The sequence below is a fragment of the Phialemonium atrogriseum genome (genome assembly GCF_030411735.1).
Source record: "Phialemonium atrogriseum strain 8032-3 unplaced genomic scaffold QBC33scaffold_2, whole genome shotgun sequence".
Classification (NCBI taxonomy): Eukaryota; Fungi; Ascomycota; class Sordariomycetes; order Cephalothecales; family Cephalothecaceae; genus Phialemonium; species Phialemonium atrogriseum.
In genome coordinates, this window is record NW_026848139.1 from 1,160,302 (window position 1) to 1,178,708 (window position 18,407).

At 55.4% G+C, this 18,407-nt stretch overlaps 9 protein-coding genes across 9 annotated transcripts in view; 6 read left to right on the forward strand and 3 right to left on the reverse strand.

The window, feature by feature from the left end:
• The first annotated feature begins 276 nt into the window (after window positions 1-276).
• QBC33DRAFT_524399 (putative nitronate monooxygenase) lies at window positions 277-2,072 on the forward strand. Its single transcript, XM_060426728.1, has 3 exons — window positions 277-475; window positions 539-800; window positions 907-2,072. Exons 1-3 carry the CDS (start codon window positions 463-465, stop codon window positions 1,757-1,759), a joined length of 1,128 nt encoding a protein of 375 aa, XP_060287885.1. The 5' UTR covers window positions 277-462; the 3' UTR covers window positions 1,760-2,072.
• Window positions 2,073-2,802: 730 nt separating this feature from the next.
• On the forward strand, window positions 2,803-3,943 carry QBC33DRAFT_554836 (actin cortical patch SUR7/pH-response regulator pali; the record flags this gene model as incomplete). The annotated part of the gene is made up of 3 exons (XM_060429556.1): window positions 2,803-2,919; window positions 2,980-3,313; window positions 3,372-3,943. The coding sequence occupies 3 exons, from the start codon at window positions 2,803-2,805 to the stop codon at window positions 3,941-3,943; spliced, it is 1,023 nt and encodes a 340-aa protein (XP_060287886.1).
• Window positions 3,944-4,371: 428 nt separating this feature from the next.
• QBC33DRAFT_524404 (mechanosensitive ion channel) lies at window positions 4,372-5,685 on the forward strand. Its single transcript, XM_060426729.1, has 4 exons — window positions 4,372-4,695; window positions 4,795-4,995; window positions 5,068-5,212; window positions 5,270-5,685. Exons 1-4 carry the CDS (start codon window positions 4,553-4,555, stop codon window positions 5,366-5,368), a joined length of 588 nt encoding a protein of 195 aa, XP_060287887.1. The 5' UTR covers window positions 4,372-4,552; the 3' UTR covers window positions 5,369-5,685.
• A 70-nt stretch (window positions 5,686-5,755) lies between these two features.
• QBC33DRAFT_554838 (uncharacterized protein) lies at window positions 5,756-6,512 on the reverse strand (the record flags this gene model as incomplete). The annotated part of the gene is made up of 2 exons (XM_060429557.1): window positions 5,756-6,143; window positions 6,241-6,512. 2 exons carry the CDS (start codon window positions 6,510-6,512, stop codon window positions 5,756-5,758), a joined length of 660 nt encoding a protein of 219 aa, XP_060287888.1.
• A 794-nt stretch (window positions 6,513-7,306) lies between these two features.
• QBC33DRAFT_554839 (uncharacterized protein) lies at window positions 7,307-8,102 on the forward strand (the record flags this gene model as incomplete). The annotated part of the gene is made up of 3 exons (XM_060429558.1): window positions 7,307-7,453; window positions 7,526-7,662; window positions 7,724-8,102. 3 exons carry the CDS (start codon window positions 7,307-7,309, stop codon window positions 8,100-8,102), a joined length of 663 nt encoding a protein of 220 aa, XP_060287889.1.
• Window positions 8,103-8,659: 557 nt separating this feature from the next.
• QBC33DRAFT_524413 (uncharacterized protein) lies at window positions 8,660-13,156 on the forward strand. The gene is made up of 2 exons (XM_060426730.1): window positions 8,660-9,414; window positions 9,463-13,156. Exons 1-2 carry the CDS (start codon window positions 9,060-9,062, stop codon window positions 12,750-12,752), a joined length of 3,645 nt encoding a protein of 1,214 aa, XP_060287890.1. The 5' UTR covers window positions 8,660-9,059; the 3' UTR covers window positions 12,753-13,156.
• Window positions 13,157-14,125: 969 nt separating this feature from the next.
• QBC33DRAFT_421226 (mannan endo-1,6-alpha-mannosidase) lies at window positions 14,126-15,405 on the forward strand (the record flags this gene model as incomplete). The annotated part of the gene is made up of 2 exons (XM_060424128.1): window positions 14,126-14,216; window positions 14,276-15,405. Coding segments are annotated over 2 exons (1,221 nt in total), but the record flags the coding sequence as incomplete, so codon positions are not given.
• Window positions 15,406-16,164: 759 nt separating this feature from the next.
• Window positions 16,165-16,949, reverse strand: QBC33DRAFT_615889 (uncharacterized protein). The gene is made up of 2 exons (XM_060432646.1): window positions 16,607-16,949; window positions 16,165-16,523 (listed from the first exon to the last, which is right to left on the reverse strand). Exons 1-2 carry the CDS (start codon window positions 16,900-16,902, stop codon window positions 16,169-16,171), a joined length of 651 nt encoding a protein of 216 aa, XP_060287892.1. The 5' UTR covers window positions 16,903-16,949; the 3' UTR covers window positions 16,165-16,168.
• Window positions 16,950-18,407, reverse strand: part of QBC33DRAFT_565829 (uncharacterized protein) — a 2,316-nt gene continuing 858 nt past the window's right edge. The window contains exons 3-4 of the mRNA XM_060430433.1: window positions 17,803-18,205; window positions 16,950-17,698 (exon numbers count right to left, since the gene is read on the reverse strand). Of these exons, the coding sequence (XP_060287893.1) occupies window positions 17,450-17,698; window positions 17,803-18,205 (652 nt within the window). The 3' untranslated portion in view covers window positions 16,950-17,449. The remainder of the gene's footprint in view (window positions 17,699-17,802; window positions 18,206-18,407) is intronic.

The following is an 18,407-nucleotide window of genomic DNA, read 5'->3' on the forward strand; positions in this document are numbered from 1 at the left end:
TGACCACGTGCATGGACTCCCTTCTTAATAAAACCCCTGGACATGAACAGGACTGGAAACGGCAACAAGAACAGGAAGGCAGGCAAGCAACACTAGAGAATGGCTTTAAACTTCATGATGGCTTCATTCAAAAGCTCCAAAACCGCGATCGTGAATTTATGGGGCTCCAATGGAACCGCTCCATTGGAGGCGAACCCCATTCGATCATGTGCCGCAGCGTGGGGTGGAGGCGATCTGCCTACCTAGCCTCGGCCCCTCCGCATTCCCAAGGTCTAGCGTCGGCCATCATGCGAAACCTCGGCACAGCTCGTCCTCATATAGGTCGGTCCTGAGTCGCGGTGCGACCTTGTTACTGTTTCCAACATTGTTCATACTTTCCCTATTCCTCTAGATACCTATCTCTCCAACATCGGTTATTTGAACACATCTGTCTCTAACTGCCTACCCTGTCGCATCGCTACAATGGCTTCACCACGTAGGCCGAGTCCCTCTATTCCCCCATTGGCATGTGCTCTTGCTGACTCGCTCCGTCCTGCAGAGAAGATCCGAACGCCGATAACCGATCTTTTCAAGATCCAGCATCCGGTCCTCCTGGCCGGCATGAACGTCGCTGCCGGCCCTAAGCTCGCTGCCGCGGTCACGAACGCCGGAGGGCTCGGTGTCCTCGGAGGGATCAACTACACCCCGGAAATGCTTCGGGATCAGATCGACGAGTTGAAGAGCCACCTGACGGACAAGAAGGCGCCGTTTGGAGTCGACCTGCTGCTCCCTCAGGTTGGAGGCAACGCACGGAAAACAAAGTAGGTAGCCCCAGCCCGCATAGTCTTTCCCAAGTCATTTCTGGGGTTGGAGAACATGATGTTTTGGTAGATTATGCCGCTAACCACGCCGTGCCCCCCCTCACAGCTACGATTACACAAAGGGCAAGCTAAATGAGATGGTCGATATCATCATTGAGTCTGGCGCCAAGTTGTTCGTCTCCGCGGTCGGCGTCCCCCCGAAGGCCATCGTCGAGAAGCTCCACAAAGCTGGTATCGTCTACATGAACATGGTTGGACATCCGAAACATGTCAAGAAGTGCCTCGACCTTGGCTGCGATATCATCTGCGCCCAGGGCGGGGAGGGCGGTGGCCACACCGGTGACATCCCCACCACCGTGCTGATCCCCGCCGTCGTCGACATCTGCAAGGGCCACACCAGCCCCCTGACTGGCAAGCCGGTTCAGGTGATCGCAGCGGGCGGCATCCACAACGGCCAGCTGCTGGCCGCGGCGCTGATGATGGGCGCCAACGCCGTCTGGGTCGGCACTCGGTTCGTCCTGTCGGAGGAGGCGGGTGCCCCCGAGTCACACAAGGAGGCAGTCCGCACCGCGGGCTTCGACGACAATGTCCGGACGCTCATCTTCACAGGGCGGCCGCTGCGCGTGCGGACCAACCCCTATATCGAGAACTGGGAGACGGAGCGCCAGCAGGAGATCAAGGAGCTGACCGCGAAGGGCGTGATCCCGTACGAGGTCGACCTGGACAAGGTCATGGCTGGCGAGATGGACACCCCGCCGACAAAGGCGGGTGCCTCCAAGGCGGATGGCGAGGAGGATGTCGATGTCGACGACCTGATGGATCAGTTCCGGCCTTTCTTGATGGGCAAGTGCGCCGCGGTGGTCAACGAGAAGAAGTCCGCGAAGGAGATCGTCGACGAGTTTGTCAACGATGCGGCTGCTGTGATCCAAAGGGGCAACAAGATGGTTGCCAAGTTGTAAATATCGCCCACCTAACCTACCCACCTACTCATTTCCGGCCGGTTTGGATCCGCCCGTACCTGGATTGATGGAATCAGTACCTGTATACATATTCATTCAGCTTATTTTGCCGAGTTCTAGATACCGGTAGCCTTTTTAACACGTCTTTGTTTCCCCGTTTAAAACAATGGAAGAACTTGATATACTTCTTTGTGAATGTGAATACTGGCCTGTTTGAGACCAGTTTGAGACCCAGGAAACCGAGGGACACAGGAAGAGAGCAACTAGACCGCCAGTCCGTCGGACCATCAACTAACCAACCTGGTGTTCTAAGGACATATGTATTCCGGTGTTATTTTAGACTTGAGATATATCTAAGACCGCCCGGCTGGAAGGCCGTCTGAAGCCCGGCCCGGAAGCCCAGGCCGTACAGGGCCATTTCAGGCGATCCAAAAATTGGTGACGCGCCCCCCAGCCAGACCCCTGTTGGTTCCTAGGCTATTATTGGTGGCAGCGGGAACAAACCAAGATCTTAAGCGACGCATCTCTTCAAGCAGGTCTTGTCCTCTCATCCAACGACCTGCACACACCAGACAGGAGATGACGCACCTGCGCCACAGGTCTATTGGGTCAAGCCATGGCAACGGGCAATGTCGCGACCAACCTCGTTGGCTGCCCGGCTCTGAGTCAGGGCTGCTACCAGCCTGTCACAGTGAAGATGTGCGATGTGACGCCAGAGGGTGTGCTTGCCACGAAACAGGCCTGGCCATAAGACCCTTTAGACCTTTGCTTACAACGTAGAGACTGGCTGCCGAGATGGTCTACTAGCCCCCATTTTACACTGTCACCGCCGCTGACTGTTTGTAGCCGACGGTGAACCATTCTGTCTTTGATTGCTCTTTATATATCACTGGTCCCTTGGACTGGAACACTCCTTTGTCTGCTACTCCTTCCTCCCACTTAACGATCATATATCCCAACCTTCCTTTGGATAATCATAATATAATCTCTCTTTTTCGTCAATACAAACACGAGCTGGTACTCGAACATCCACATCACACAAGATGAAGCTCTCCATAGGGATTCCAATCATTTGCTCCCTGGTGAGCCTCATACTCGCGTTGCTGGTGCTCTTCGCAGGCAAGAACCCGGGGTTTATGGAAGACTATCACATCATTATGGTACGATAGATACTCATCCGCCAACCGTTGAGAGCGATGCCCCCCTAACAGTCATGTCAGCTTAACACGTCGGAGCTTGGAAAGAACCTCGTTCCCACGCCGACGGGTGGCGGGAGCAAACCTAGCTCGACCGACAGCGGTTGCGGCCTCCCGGGCCCCTTCGGCAAGATCTGCGGCAGCGCAACCTCGGCGGTCGCAAGTGTTGTTAGCGATGTCGCCGACGCCCTAGACGATATCGAGGATGACATTGCCGACAAGCTAGCCAGTAAATTGGGTATCCACGAGTTCTACTCGCTGCATGTCATGGATGCCTGCGAGGGAAACTTCAGCCCCAACGCTACAGCGAAGGGTGCCAAGTTCAACGTAACCAAGTGCACAAAGCCGCTCAAGACCGGTATGTGCAACCGTGGGATCGGTTGGTCGAAGCTCACTGTAAGCTAACATCTTGTCAGGTCAGTATAACATCACCGCGCTCTTCGACCACGAGCTCTCGGTCGGTCCTCTCGACCTGAACCTCGCCGATCTCGGGTTCACCAAGGACCTGCAGAAGGAGTTCGACCACATCCCCAAGATCCTCCTCGCCATGGCCGTTATATACATCCTCGCCATCGGATTCACGGGCCTGTCCTTCTTCGCCTCGGTGGCCGCCGTGGCTCTCATCCCTAAGCAAGCCCGGACGATCACCCTGGCGAATCTCGGCATCGCGGTCCTCGCGGTCCTACTCCTCCTGGCCGGGAACCTAATCACAACCATGGGCGCGAAGCCCGCGGCCCACAAGATCGACGACATAGGGAAGCGTATCGGGCTGCGGGCTTACTCGGGCGACAAGTTTATCGCGATGGCGTGGGCGGCGTTCGCGCTCATGGTCGTCGCTACCGGTTATTGGGGCTGGGAATTGAGCCGGAGCGGCAAGAGGAATGGGCGCGTGGGCGTCCACGAGAAATATGCGAGTCGGCACTCGGCCGAGAGCAACCAGCATTCCCAGTCCCGGCCCCAGCCCGGGTATAATAACCCTCGATACTGATCAACGGGCGTCGATGGTGAGAGCTGGGACCACATCGATTGGTCCTGTCAATCCCACGTGGTGGCCCGGCTTGGTTGAGTGTCTTGATGATATAATGAGCATTTCCATGGTGTTGACAGGCATTTCTCTGGCCCTAGAAGGGCGGGATGAATACCGCATGCATGCGGGGAGGGGCTTGGCGTTTGCTTGGGGGGTTGACCGCCTGCCCAGTTGGCTCTGACTTTGTGTGATTTTGTTGATGATTTGCGTCAGATAGTAAAGATACCTTAGGAACACGCTCATTTAGTCTGATTTCAAGAAGCTGTTGAGTGATACCCGTTGCAGAGACTGTAATGGAAGTTCTATGTTATCTTCTACATATCGAGGTTCTACTAGTATGCAGGAGGTAGGATATTGAATTGCACAGACCCCTGCATGGTCCCCCACATCATCTAGGCGTTCCAGGTGCGTCACTACCTCCCCCCGCTGGCCGATCCCCTCTTCGTTACAAAACTGCCATTGCTGTCTCGTATTTTGTTTATTGTACCTGTATTTGGTATGTACGTGAGTTGACGAATGCATGAATGACTGAGTGGGCAAGCTCGTTAGACACACCCGTCGAACCCAGATATGCCTAGGCTTAACGATTTTGGTGAGGAGGAAACAGAAGAGGACTTGCTCGAGGCAAGTAGGCGTAGGGCGCGCCGCCTCTGGGATGGGTTCCTCGACTTTGCTCTTCAAGGCAATATCCTCGAAATCGCTTTCGGCTTGATGTAAGTGGGATTCTGGTCGTTTGTGCCTCACAATTGGCCTGGTTTACCTCGAGTAAGCCGTGTTCGGTCGGAGGTAGTGAGCTTACACTGCAAATACAGTCTAGCAGCAACCTTCACGACGCTGGTCTCTTCATTTGTCAGCGACATCTTACTGCCGCCTCTCTCTGTCCTGCTTCCGCTGAATAAGAACCTGGAGGAGAAGTTTGCCGTCCTCCACCCTGGGCCCAACTATGACAACCAGCACGGCTACAACACGCTAAAGCGGGCCCAGGATGATGGGGCCGTCGTGATGGCCTACGGGTAACTCCTCTATTTCTAGGCTTTTCCCCTAGTGAACTCAATCTGACAGCTGTGGCTGACCACCCCATCAAGTGTCTTCCTCAACAAACTGGTCAACTTCATGGGCATTGGCTTTGCCTTGTACGGGATAGCTGGCCTCTATCAATGGCTGTCCCACGACCCTATCATCAAGCATACCATCAAGTGCAGGTACTGCAGGAAGTCGATCAACGAGAAGGTGAGGCTCTCGCAGCGAGATTGTCGTCGTGATCTGGTCACTAACTCGACGGCATAGGCGAAACGCTGCGTCAACTGTACTAGTTGGCTGGATGGGAGGGAAGAGCTGTTCGGATATGAATCCCGCCCTCAGCCCGACTCTTCACAGTCTACCTGATGTTCACGATCAGATCACCTTTACTTTAGCATCACACAACACATAACCACCATTCATCTTCCTTAATATCACTTCACATCTAGCGGCAGAGGACTTTGCATCAACATGTATGAATTCTCATCTTAATCCTACCAGTCGTTCTAAGATTATACACATATCTATATATATGCACACATATAAACATGGAGTATACAGAGATGAGAAGGAAGTGAGAAACCAGTTGGAGCACTCCACGATATCCTAGAAACAACCCCGTTCCGGAAACCGGCTGGCTGGTAGGGTAACAGAGTAATGTACAATGGATAAATACAGTCGGCGCTTCTAGATCTTTGCCCGTGATTCGCAATCTTTTGTCAGAAGGTTTCAGTCTCCAATCTGACCGGGATTTTAGATCATGGCGACACCACCTACAATGGCAGCGACGCCAGCAAGGACCGCGTTCTGAGTGATCCTGGGAACACCAGCCTTGCTTGAGCTCGAGCTAGAACCCCCGGCCCCGGCCCCGGTCCCGGTGGCCGTGGGGGTTGGGGTGGCGGTGCCGGTCAACTTTGTGGTCCCCTTCGATCCGGACGGCGAACCCGAGGTCGTCGGGGCGGCGGAGCCTGACCCGGACCCGGACCCGGAAAGGAGCTCGGCGCCGGCGGTCACGGTCACGGGGACCCTGAACGAGGTGTAGTCGGTTAGGACGTTCACTTCGTGCGAGGACGACTCCCCCGTGATATCCTGGGTGCAGGTTGCGTCGTTGCCGACGAGGACGCAGCTCACGGCCGCGGTGCTGCACCAGGGAGACAAGGAATGGCTGGTTAGTCGACAGAAAAGAATGGTAGGATGGAGGGCCCTCTCTGCGAAGGGATTATTTTATATATATTTACAATTCAGGTCCCGAGGTCAAGTGGAATTCCATGGTCGAGGGGCCCTCCCTCACCAGGAAGCCAACGCCTAGGCCGCACTCGGTGTCGTCTTCGTTGGTCGGGCAGGAGAGGGCATACTCGGTTGCCGTCGGGCCTACACTGACGACGGAGGCGAGGATGGTTTGCTGGTCGACCTGGGGGATCACGAGGTCGATGACAGTGGTCGACTGCGCCAATGACGAGCCTGCTAGGGCGGAGAGGAGCGGAAGGGCGAGGAGAATTCGTTGGGCCATGGCTTGGTTCTGCGGCTGTAGCGGCTGAAGTATGGGATGTAAGTCGTCGGATCACAGCGATTGGGAAGTGCTGGGCATGCGTTAGTGTGAAATATCAGAAGACAAGTGTCGGCACTAATATTAGGCCAATCCTTTAGGATCAAGGCCCAGGGGTAAGACACTTGAGAATTTGCTGGGGGTACGAGTAAATGATCAATGCGTCCCTGTACTGCTCCAGTTGGGGTTCTGATTGGACGTTTATTAGAAAGGTCATAACGCGGGGTTCGGGCTCCCGCATTTGACCGTCACTGAGAAATGAGGACCCCGAGATGGAATTCGTCGGAAACCAGCCAACAAGGTCCCTGCGCGGGAAGCATTCTGTATGTGCCGGCTACCATGGTAGACACAGCCTTGCAGACAATGGGTTGTGGGCGCGCACAATCCAAGCCTAGGAGGACCGCGCCTTTCGCCTAGCTTATCTATCCTTCAGCTTGGGAATTTCGATATCGAATGCGATGGTCCTGCGGCGGTAGTCCTGAGTCGTTCTCTCCTGCACTACACTACCTGCCCATTGTGTCGATCTTGTTAAGCAAGGCTGTCTCATCATGGTAAAGTGAGGAAGGGGTCTTGGCACAGGACCGCCAAGCAAAAGCGGGCCAAAAAAATCAACTTGAGGCTCGACTGCAATTGAACACACCACTGTTCTCTTTTTTGCTCTCCTACTGATTCTATTGATGATTGACATGCAGCGCGAGCACACAGATCTTATGCGAAAAGTGCCCGGGATCCGACATCCGCCGAATTGACCGTCTGCCATGACACCTCTTCCCTGGCTTCTCCGGCCCCTCGTAGCCATTTGGCTCTGCGCCGGGCTAGGCTGGAGCCAGACGACGGTGCCCGTGTACCTGCCCGGCTACGATGCTTCGGATTGGAAAGCCCTACGCGGAAGCGTGATCAAAAGTGTACGGAATCGAGAGCCACCAGCCCCGAGTCCGGCCGTCTGTTCCCCTGCTTACCTACTTTTTGCCACCTAGGATGAATCCATGACCACCTACACAATATTCTGCGCACAGCAGACACCGCCGTCATGCGTGTTAGATGATGCCTTGCCATTCCTCTTTGCAGAGGGCGCCAGCTCAATGAGCTTCGGCGGCGCGGTCCCCGGTGATATGTACGTCCTGGTCCAGCCTAGTTAGACGATGGAGCTAACCATGTCTCGGATGGCCGTATAGAACAGCGGACCTGCGCTGCGACCTCGTCGGCACCACGGCGGCGACTTGTACGGGTTACTCGTCGCTCGGCGCCGATTTCCATGAAGGGCCTTTCACCGGCCCGACCGAAACGACGTGGACAAGCACCTTCTCTGGCTCTGCCGTCGAATGGGGCGTCCTTACACTTACAACGGCTCCGACAACCACGCTAACTCCAAATCTCGACGGCACCGATATAGAGTCAGAACCCAAGGCAACTTCCAACCCCACATCATTGGCAGACCCTTCATCTCCCACCTCAGCGGCGAGCCTGACAGGCAAGGGGCCAGGCAACAAATTAAGCCTCAGCGTGGCATTTATTTCCGGTGGCGCTATACTGGCTGGGATTCTGCTCCCATGAGGCATCAGATACCTAGAGAAGGGATCGTTGGCGGAGAACGGCGTTCAGGGTGGCTTCAGTTCAGATTTATCTTTATGAGCACCTTTCGTCCAAGGGCTCCTACAGGGGATTTCCACGGCGAAAGAGTTTTTTTCTTGACATCTCGGCCCTGATGGCGAACTGACGCAGACGAGGACATGAATATGATCGATACCCATTACTATTTACTCCGTACATGACGCTCCTGTACCGAGACCTGAGTTATTAGCCATATCATCAACAGATGCACACGTTTACAGGCACATCTTAGTCTCGTACACCCTGTTCCCTACTACAGTGACCGTAGCACAGCAAATCTGTGGCATCATTTCAGGGCTCTAGATAAGAATGCCCGAGGGAGCTTGCGAGTGACCGACGCCAATGAGAGCTTCTCCCTTTCGAGGCGACGAAGAGGGTTGGTTGTGCTGGTGGTTTGACTTAGCGGCGGGTCCACGTGCTGAGGACCCCTGGAGAACCCGAAAGCCAGGTCCAGATACCAGTACAGACTCCGAACGTCGGGTTCATTCGTAAATGGGAAAATCGCAACATGCACTGGAAACAAGTATATATTTCTGTTCCATCACTGCGAGTCACCTGTAGGAGTACCTAACTCACACAGCTCAACGTACTCAACCATGTTTATTAACCCAGTCTGTTCGCCATTCTACTCCTGACCTACTTTTGCCCCATATAGACCTCATCTTTGCTGCAGATGGATGCGACTTGGATGCGACTGCGCCCCAGTTGCGCTTCGGAATGATTTTTTCCGCCAGGTTCGGCGGCTCCCCAGCCAATCGCTGTAGGGCACAGGATGTGATTGTGATGTCCTCTGTTTGTTGAATCCACCCTAAAACAGTTGTTGCAGACGGCGGGGTGTTTTCTCTTCAGCTGCACGATGCAGCTTGAGGAATACCCCTGAACACCATCCGCTGCCAGACTATGGTGCTCTTCAAGCGCAGTCACGGGCAGGACCCAGCTCAGAAATCTGGGTCCGCGGCCTTGAAGACCACAACATCACGCTTCCAAAGACTGCTGGGTAAGAAGGGTAGCAAGACACAGCTAGATGCTGGGTCCGTCGCCTCCTCTGCCAGCGGCTACAGCCATACCCAAGAGGAGGAGCGCGGTGAAGACAACTTGATACCGACCGTTCAAAAGAATGATCTGCTTGTGGATCATGAGAAACCGCAACCCGCCCAGTCACTCTGGGATCAGGCATACGACGCACTCAGAGGTGACAATCCGCAATTAGTGGAGAAATACGAGACATTGCTCTCCAGGGAATCACAGAGGACAAGTGCGTGCCATTCGCAGGCTAGATGTCGCAAGATCTGACTTTACGTAGGTTCCGTACCAACGGACGGAGTCAACGACATGACCGACGTCGCCGATAGACAATCTCGCAAAGCCCAGTTGAACACAATAATAGACAAGGGGCTACAAAGAATGGATGAGAAGAAAACAAAATGTACCATTGCCGGACATGAATTTATCCTGGAGCATCAAATCGCGCAGGCCGCAAAGCTGGTGCTGTGGGCACAAGGCTGGATCGGCGAAGCTGTCAAGGCTTCGCCAGAAGCTTCGATCGCCTGGGCTGGTGTCTGCCTCGTTCTCCCGCTACTCACCAACCCGGAGACTGCAGATGAAGCCAACCGCTCGGGCTTCACATACGTTACTACGCGTATGCGCTACTTTGCTGCGCTCGAGTCAACACTGCTGCGTCTCGGGCGAAACTCCGGGGTTGACACTGACTTGATGGGGGAAGCCAATGGACACATCGTGTCCCTGTATCAGCACATTCTGGAGTTCCAGATTCAAAGCGTCCTACGATTCTACCAGAGTATGCTTGGGAAATTTACACGGGATGTATTTCAGCCCAAAGTCTGGGGGCAGATGACAGACAATATCAGAGGACTCGAGGCTACAGTCAACGGAGAGCTGCAGCAGATAAATGCGTTGGCGTCGAGGCAAGAGCTGGAGTCTGCCAACCAAGAGCTAGAGTCTCTCAACGCAACGAGTACGCAGTCTCTCGAAATCATGCAGCAGTTTCTGTCTGTCGGCGAAAGACATCTACGAGTTGCAGAAGCACAGCTGCAAGTCCAGAAAGATATGGCCAAGCAGAGGCTGTCCGACAGAGAAGAACAATGCCACCAGTTGTTCCGTCTCACAACAGGCAGCAAGGACACGACGTATGAGTGGTACAAAAACCGCATTGAAGACCGAGTGGAAGGAACGTGTCAGTGGTTCCTACAACATGACCATTTTCAAAAGTGGTTGGAAGAAGATTCAGGACCATTGGTGGTCTCGGCAGACCCTGGGTGCGGCAAATCAGTCCTGGCAAAGTACTTGATTGACAAGCAACTGCCGCAGTCAGCCACCACCATATGTTACTTCTTCTTCAAGGACCAGGATCAGAATACTGTCAATCAGGCGCTCTGCGCATTGCTGCACCAGCTTTTCTCCCACCAGCCTTCTCTGATTCGACATGCCATGACAGCATATTCCGAGAATGGACGTGCCCTAGTAACCGCCACGGAATCGCTATGGGATATCCTGGAGAAGGCTGTGCGAGATCCCCAGACAGAACCTGTCATCATGGTTCTAGATGCGTTGGACGAATGCGCTGAGACAGAGTTTAGGGACCTGATTCGGATGCTGAAACATCTCTTCCAAGGGCAGAGCCAGCTTCGCAAGATCAAGTTCCTGCTCACTAGCCGACCCTACGAACATATCGTATCCCAGTTCCACGACCTGCTTGCCGCGTTCCCTTATATTCGTATACCGGGAGAAGACGAGTCAGAGGCTATCAGCCAGGAAATAAACCGTGTCATCAAATTTCGAGTCGAGCAGCTGGCAACAGAGAAGCGGCTTTCAACAGAAATCAAGAACTACCTTGAACAACGGTTGATGGAAACTCCGCAGCGCACCTACCTCTGGCTATATCTTGTGTTTGACTACTTGAAATTCCAAGACTTCAAGAGGACCAAGAAAGGCATTGAGTCACGAATTGCCTCGCTCCCACAGAGCGTTAACCAAGCATACGACAAGATCCTTTGCAAGTCCAAGGACGATCAGATGGTTCGAAAGGCCTTGAGCATGATTTTGGCAGCAAGTCGGCCTCTAACCCTAGCGGAAATGAATATTGCTGTCAATATCGACATCTCATCGCAGTCTATGGAAGACCTTGATCTTGAAGAAGACGCAGACTTTCAATCGCGTCTCCGAACCTGGTGCGGATTGTTTATCTCGGTCTACCATGGCCGGGTTTATTTTCTTCATCAGACTGCTCGGGAATTTCTCCTTGCAGACTCGTCCTCGCTTGCAGCTGTTCCGTCGGAGCTACGCTGGCACCACTCCATCACCACCCGTCAAGCGCACGAAGTTCTTGCAACGGCCTGCGTGGTCTATCTTGACTTCCTCAATGCCGGCGCCACTCGGCCAGAGACAAGCGAGAGAGCCAGCCTACACAGCGATCGCCATACCTTCTTGGATTATTCGGGCGAAAATTGGGGTGCTCATGTCCGCAAGGCTGATATCAGCAGCGATGCTGCTATGGTATCTTCCGTCTTGAGGCTCTGTGATCCAGCTTCCAAGTGCTATCTGACATGGTTCGAAATTTACTGGGCGTCTATAGGCATGACTGATCCTGAATACCTAGACTTTACAGCTCTTATGGTAGCAGGTCTTTTCGGGCTTAAGGCTATTGCTCAACTGCTTCTCGACAAAGGGGCCAACCTTGAGGCAAAGGATAGCTATGGGATGACAGCGCTGTCATGGGCTGCTAGGGCAGACCAGGCGGCTGTCGTTGAGCTGCTTCTCGACAAGGGCGCTGACCCTGACGCGAAGGATAGTCGGGATGGTAATACGCCGCTGATATTCGCTATCAGGGCAGGGTATACGGATGTTGCCAGGCTGCTTCTTGACAAGGGCGCCGACTTCGAGACAATGGATACTGATCCCGACGATGGTATGGAGCCGCTGACATGGGCTGCTAGGGAGGGTCGTGAGGCTATTGTCAGGATGCTCCTTGACAAGGGCGCTGGACTTGGGGCGAAGAATCAACACAATCTTACACCATTGTCCATGGCTGCTAAGGGAGGGTATGAGGCTATTGTTAGGCTGCTTCTTGACAGGGGTGCTGATTTCGAGGTGGCGGGTACTAATGGTTCGGCGCCACTGGCATTGGCTGCACAATATGGGCATGAGGCTGTTATTGAAATGCTTCTTGACAAGGGTGCTGACCTTGAGAAAAAGAACAAGGGTGGTTCAACAGCGCTGTCACAGGCTGCCAGTTTCGGGTATCTGGCTGTCATTGTGCTGCTTCTTGACAAGGGCGCTGACCTTGAGTCAAAGAATGTGGATGGTCAGACGTCACTGTCATATGCTGCAAAGTATGGGCATGAGCCTGTCGCTGAGCTGCTCCTTGACAGGGGCGCTGACCTTGAAACTAAGGATATGGCTGGTCGGACGCCACTTTCATGGGCTGCTGGTGAGGGGAAAATGGCTATGGTTAAGCTGCTCCTTGACAGGGGCGCTGACCATGAGGCGAAGGATACAGCTGGTCAGACGCCGCTTTCATGGGCTGTAAAGAATAAGCGTGAGGCTGTGGTTGAGCTACTGGAATCAAGAAAGTAGTAATACAGGCTTTATCGTTGCCGCTTCACACTATCCCCGGGAGACAGAGGGGTCGGAAGGGAGTTTCTGGGAAATAGGGGGAAGTAAATAATGGCACATGACAAACGACAATTGATACCCAGTGCCCAGGGTGGCCGCACCCATATTTGAGGTTCCGTAAATTGGACTTTTCGCAGCCTACTCGAAACTCGCCTGGTCGCCGTGTTCTTGGCGGTAGGGAGGAGATGATCATGGCTCCAAGCCTGTGCCCCCCGATGGTGTAGCCGCTCTCTCGAACGGCTAGGTAGGTCGGTTGAGAGTAGAAGGAGCATTCTCTTCGTCGTCGTCGCGGTTGGGGGCCAAATCCAGTGCCAGTTGCTCGCAGCTGCCAGAATTCCTTGCGCTGTCTCCACATTTTCCATGAGGCGCGCGGTTGTGGAGGAATGAGTTGTCAGAATTAAAGATGTTTCAGGTTTTAGTTTCTTTTATGAGAGCCAATCGGGTGGCCCTGCATGCCCCTTAGGCCTGCTTACCCTAGCTCCACATTACTATGTAGCCGCTAAACACCCAACTCGATGCCACGACCACCATTCATTGCCCACCCCTGAATAGGCAGAATGAGTACACTCAACTGGCTGGCAGCAGACTCACAGCATTGTCAGACGCCGCAAGTCCACAATGGCTTCTGCTGAGCCAATAAATGAGCGACCCACTTCTCTTCGCTGGCCTGATGCCTTGCAACGTTTCCTCCTCGCTGGCGCGCCGCAATCCTCCACTCACTTGTTCTTCGATAGAGGAGGCCGAAACCAGCTAAGGCGCCTGTAGCACACAAGTCGGTCATTGTCTGTGTCCAGACTCCAGCAGGCGTTGGTCATGGCCAGGGATTCGTCCATGACCCACTCCCTTTCCTGGTTTCGGTTCCTTTTGTTGTCTGCCTTTGTGGGGTGTCAAAGATGCAATGATCAACTAGCGCACAGAGTATGTGCATACATGTGGGTGAGGGGTTGTGCCGGCTGAGGCCTCGCCAACTGTCGACTTCTTTTAAAAGCTACGAGCTGCCCCTTATTCAGTAGGTCGGTCTTCTTCAAGCCAATTGTGCCTTCCAATTGTCAATCTCGTCCGTCTTTTTTCTGTTCTTTCTTTCCTATTGTCCATTGGCCGAGTTCGGCTATTGTTCAACTGACCGTCGTTGACTCTTCGTTTCTTGCCTACTATATTCCACTCGTTCTGCGCTTCCAGGAGGAGTCGTGGCTTATATCTACATTCTCCTTATCTTGCCTTGCCAAACTCTCGCTGGGCGACAAGACCGACTCGACCTTTCTCCAAAACCTCCTCATTCTTTTAACATTGCTGGTATTCCCAAACCCAACAACCGCGCTTGATAAGTAGTCAAAATGAAATTTGTCAAATCCACCCATCTCGCCTCTACGGTGGCATCGATCGCCTCCTTTATCCTTCCAAAGGACCTCGATATCGGCGAGACCAGTAAGATACCGCACCGGAAACTCCCCTCCGAGGAATGTGGCTGCTAACTCTCCCAACAGCCTCGATTCAAGGCGTTGCAAGAACGATTGCCGCCGGGGCCATGTCCTACTATCCTGGCAACGCAGAGCATTTCGCAGACCTCCCAGCACCGTATTACTGGTGGGAATGCGGCGCCTTGATGGGCGCAATGCTTGACTATTCTCATTACACCCAAGACCCCACCTATGACAAGACTGTCGCGACCGCCCTCCTGGCACAGGTCGGCCCCAACTTTGACTACATGCTGCCGGCGCACTTTGGCGACGAGGGCAATGACGACCAGGCCTTCTGGGGCTTCGCGGTCATGGCCGCGGCCGAGCGGAACTTCCCCCAACCCGATGCCTCCGTGCCCCCGTGGCTGGAGCTGGGGACCAATTTGTGGAACTCACTGGTGGCGAGGTGGAACCCATCGACCTGCGGGGGCGGCCTGGCGTGGCAGATCTTCGAGTCGAACCCCAACGGGCTGAACTACAAGAACACGGTGGCCAACGGCGGCCTCTTCCAGCTGTCGGCTCGGCTGGCGCGCGCCACGGGCAACGACACGTACCTGCACTGGGCCGAAAAGGTGTGGGACTGGACCACGGCGGTCGGCATGATCGACGCCGGCCTTAACGTGTACGACGGCGCCGACTCGCTTGACAACTGCACCAAGATCAACCCCGTGTCCTTCTCCTACACGGCGGGCATCTACCTCTACGGCGCAGCCGTCATGGCCAACCACACGGGTGACGCCGCCTGGGCCGCCCGCGCAAAGGGCCTCCTCGAGGCGTCCCGCTCCTTCTTCAGCCCCTTCGCCAACGCCACAGACATCATGTACGAGCACGCCTGTGAGCAGGTCGGCTCCTGCAACGTCGACATGCTCTCCTTCAAGGGCTACATGTCGCGCTTCATGCACGCCTCCACCCTCATGGTCCCGTCCCTGCGGCCCGCCGTCGACGGCTTGCTGAATACCTCGGCCAAGGCCGCGGCGGCCGCCTGCGCCGGCGGCGAGCAGGGCACCACCTGCGGCCAGAAGTGGTACGTCGGCGGCTTCGACGGCAACCCGGGCCTGGGGCAGGACATGTCCGCCCTCGAGACCATCCAGGGCCTGCTCGCCGCCGGGTCCGCGCCGCCGCTCAAGGGCGACCAGATCAAGGTCGTGAGGCAGTTCCGCGACGTGCCGCCGCCGCCCTCGGCGACGACGACAACGGCGGGCAAGAGGTCGAATCCTGCGGCGCCGTCAGCAGCGTCCGCGGCTTCGGCGGCTTCGTCGGATGCGGATTTGCGCTGGGTCGGCCTGGCCACCCTCACTGGGTTGCTGGTGTGGGGCATGGTCTAGGGGCTGCTTTCCCTGCGCGGGATGGAGCCAGGAAGGGTGTGTATGTACGATACGCCAGCTGTGCTGCTGGAAACCGACCATGGGCGGCGTAGGGAAAGAGGGGAGAACAAAAAAGAGGCATATTCAACTTCATTTGTACATAAATTAAGGCACATCGATGTCTGCCTTTTTGGCAAAAGTTGGCCTAGGTCGACCATCCCTTGGTTAAGACCTCGGTGGGAAATAGAGTAGACGGCAGTTTCCCAGGCGTTGTGTCTCAGACACCCGTTGATGAATGTTGACAGGTCTCGTCGTCATTAAACATAGTGTTTCCACACAAGCCAGGGTGATGCCAGTGCCGCTACACAGGGTATCAAGTATAAAAACGCCCAAGCAACAGGTATAGTGCGAGGTCCCAGGAGACCGATAACAGAGCGAAGCCGTGACCGCAAACTCGTGCTCTCTGCCCTCCTTCATCAATACCCGCCCAACAGAGGCTTTATCTCCCACCCCCATTTCACGAGCTCCAAGACCCGCCTTTGCTTTCCAGAGATGCCCTCCCCAATATCAGGGCCCGTGGAAAAGCAAAATCCCCCCTCCCCCCCACCCCACCTTTTCACCTCAGAGCGCCCCCAACACCACCAGCCCCGTCCGCCACCGTCGGGTCGAAGGCGAGGCACACAGCGGTGGCGTAGTCGCCGTCGTGGCTGATGCTGAGGGCGGCCTCGCGGTCTGCGTCGTCGGCGTCGTCGTCGGCGGCCCTGATGATCGCGACGGGGGGCCCGCTCCCGCTACGCTGGAGGAGGGGCGTTTCGTGCTGTTGTTCGGCGGAGGAGGAGGATGCGGTAGAGGCGGCGGCGGTGGTGGTGGTGGTGGTGGTGGTGGTGGTGGTGGCCCTGCGGACGACGACCTCGTGAAACGTCAGGCGGCGGTGGGGGTGCGCCTTGATGGCTGCCTCCTTGGCGGCGAAGCTTTTCCGGTCTCAGTTTTTTTTTTCCGGGGGGGGATGCGCAGAGAGGGATGGTCTTCTTGCCAGACTGGGATCGGTACCTACCGGCCGGCCATGAAGGTGGCTGCTTTCCAGAGCTGGGACTGCCGTTCGGCCTCGGTCGGGAGGGCGGGCTTCCTCCCCCCTTCCCTTTCCCGCGCATCGCCGGGAGCGGCGCCCGACAGGATGATGGAGAGGGGATGGTCGTCGCGGCCCGGCCACGCTCGCTCCTCCTCCGTGAGCACGCGCCGCACGAACCGCGGTCCCTGGGCGCCGCTCAGGATGCGGTGGATCCTCGAGATCTGGCAGATGTCGGTGCCGATGCGCAGCGGGAAGGGGAAGGGGAGGACGCGGGAGGCCATTGGGAAGGCATTTGGGGATGCGCTTTTGGTATTTTTACATGTGATATCCCTCACGCTTAATCTGCCCCCATGTTTACTTTGTTATCGTTTATCTCTTATCCGTTATCTTAATGGTTACACGCCTTGGCGTTTCGATATTAATGGAAATGACGTCACCTTCTTTCGATAAGGACTTCGCGATCGCAAATAAAAGGAAAACGCCTCTCATTACTATCCAAGATTATATACGTCGAGAAAAGCCATAAGTTGAAAATAAACACAAATGCGTATCCCCGGGATCAATTTTGCGGGAACTAGGAGGTGAAAATGCATTCTCATTACCAGACGGGAATTTTCAGTGAATCAACCGGGGCGCCAAACGAAAGGCACTCCCATTTGACGCCAGAAAGTAGATCCTAACGGAGCTGCTTGTTTTTACGGGACCGGTATTAAAACGCGTCGGGGATCTGAATCCAGAACCCTGACACCAAACGGCTGGGGGGGCACAGCTCTCCTCTCCCACCCGTCATGGCCGGTCATCAAGAAACCCCCCTGGGTGAGGGGGGCTTCAGTTATCGCCGAGGAGAGGGGCGCGCTCCGTGTCGGCGGCGGGCTGCTGCTGGCGGCGGCCGATTCCGAAGAAGCCGCCGTCTTCGCGGCCCGCCCACGCAGGGACGGCGACGAGGACGGTGAGGACGAAGAGGACGGCCATGATGGTGAAGGCGAAGATCCACTGCAGGGCGATGAACTTGCCCTGGAACTGCGCGACGCCGAGGGCGGCCGAGAGGACGCTCAGCGAGAAGCCCATGGTGTAGTCCTGGTAGGAGAGGTAGTCAATATGCAGCTCATACACTCACAGTAGAAGGGACAAAAGCCCTTTGAGAAGAATAAAGTGGGGGGAAAGGGAGACTCCCAACTAACCCTATAGGCCACGATGAAGAAGCCGCCGTACGCCAGGATGGACCAGACAAAGATGTTTGCAAAGACGCGCGCGACGAGGCTGTGGTGGTGAGGCACCATGATGGCGCCGTTCCAGTAGATGGCGACGAAGGTCCAGGCCAGCGGGCCCGAGACGGCCGGGAAGTGGATGGCGCGCGGGTAGGCGTTGTGGCGGAAGTAGAGCGACGACAGGTTGAAGAAGTTGGCGACCAGCACCACCTCGGCCCAGGCGAAGTAGGAGCGCACAAAGAGCATGACGAAGGCGAAGTGCAGCAGGTTGTTGGCGATGAAGTGCGACCCCACGGCGCAGGCCGGGTTGACGCGCTCCAGCTTGCTCGAGAAGAGGTGCCCGATGTAGCCCAGCTGCAGGATGAAGAGGACAATCCTGTAATCCCCGCTTTTAGCATTGTGACGAAGCGGAGCGATGCGAGTCCGGGAGTTCGTATCGGGGGGGGGGGGGGGGGGAACACCCAAAAAACCCCCATTAAAATTAAACAGATATTTTGAGGGAATGAAATAAATAACCACACACCCAAAAATACAATGCCAACAGACCAAAAACCCAATAAACCGCCCCGAAAAAACAC

What these genes read in the sequence shown, in the direction of transcription:
- QBC33DRAFT_615889 (XM_060432646.1), bottom strand. Translation starts at nt 16,902, where the DNA reads ATGGCCTCCCGCGTCCTCCCCTTCCCCTTCCCGCTGCGCATCGGCACC. An exon ending in GCCACCTTCATGGCCGGCCG is followed by an intron (nt 16,524 to 16,606) that starts GTAGGTACCGAT and finishes AGACCGGAAAAG; the next exon opens with CTTCGCCGCCAAGGAGGCAG.
- QBC33DRAFT_524404 (XM_060426729.1), top strand. Translation starts at nt 4,553, where the DNA reads ATGCCTAGGCTTAACGATTTTGGTGAGGAGGAAACAGAAGAGGACTTG. An exon ending in GCCGTCGTGATGGCCTACGG is followed by an intron (nt 4,996 to 5,067) that starts GTAACTCCTCTA and finishes CACCCCATCAAG; the next exon opens with TGTCTTCCTCAACAAACTGG. An exon ending in GGAAGTCGATCAACGAGAAG is followed by an intron (nt 5,213 to 5,269) that starts GTGAGGCTCTCG and finishes TCGACGGCATAG; the next exon opens with GCGAAACGCTGCGTCAACTG.
- QBC33DRAFT_524413 (XM_060426730.1), top strand. Translation starts at nt 9,060, where the DNA reads ATGGTGCTCTTCAAGCGCAGTCACGGGCAGGACCCAGCTCAGAAATCT. An exon ending in CAGGGAATCACAGAGGACAA is followed by an intron (nt 9,415 to 9,462) that starts GTGCGTGCCATT and finishes GACTTTACGTAG; the next exon opens with GTTCCGTACCAACGGACGGA.
- QBC33DRAFT_524399 (XM_060426728.1), top strand. An exon ending in GGCAACGCACGGAAAACAAA is followed by an intron (nt 801 to 906) that starts GTAGGTAGCCCC and finishes CCCCCCTCACAG; the next exon opens with CTACGATTACACAAAGGGCA.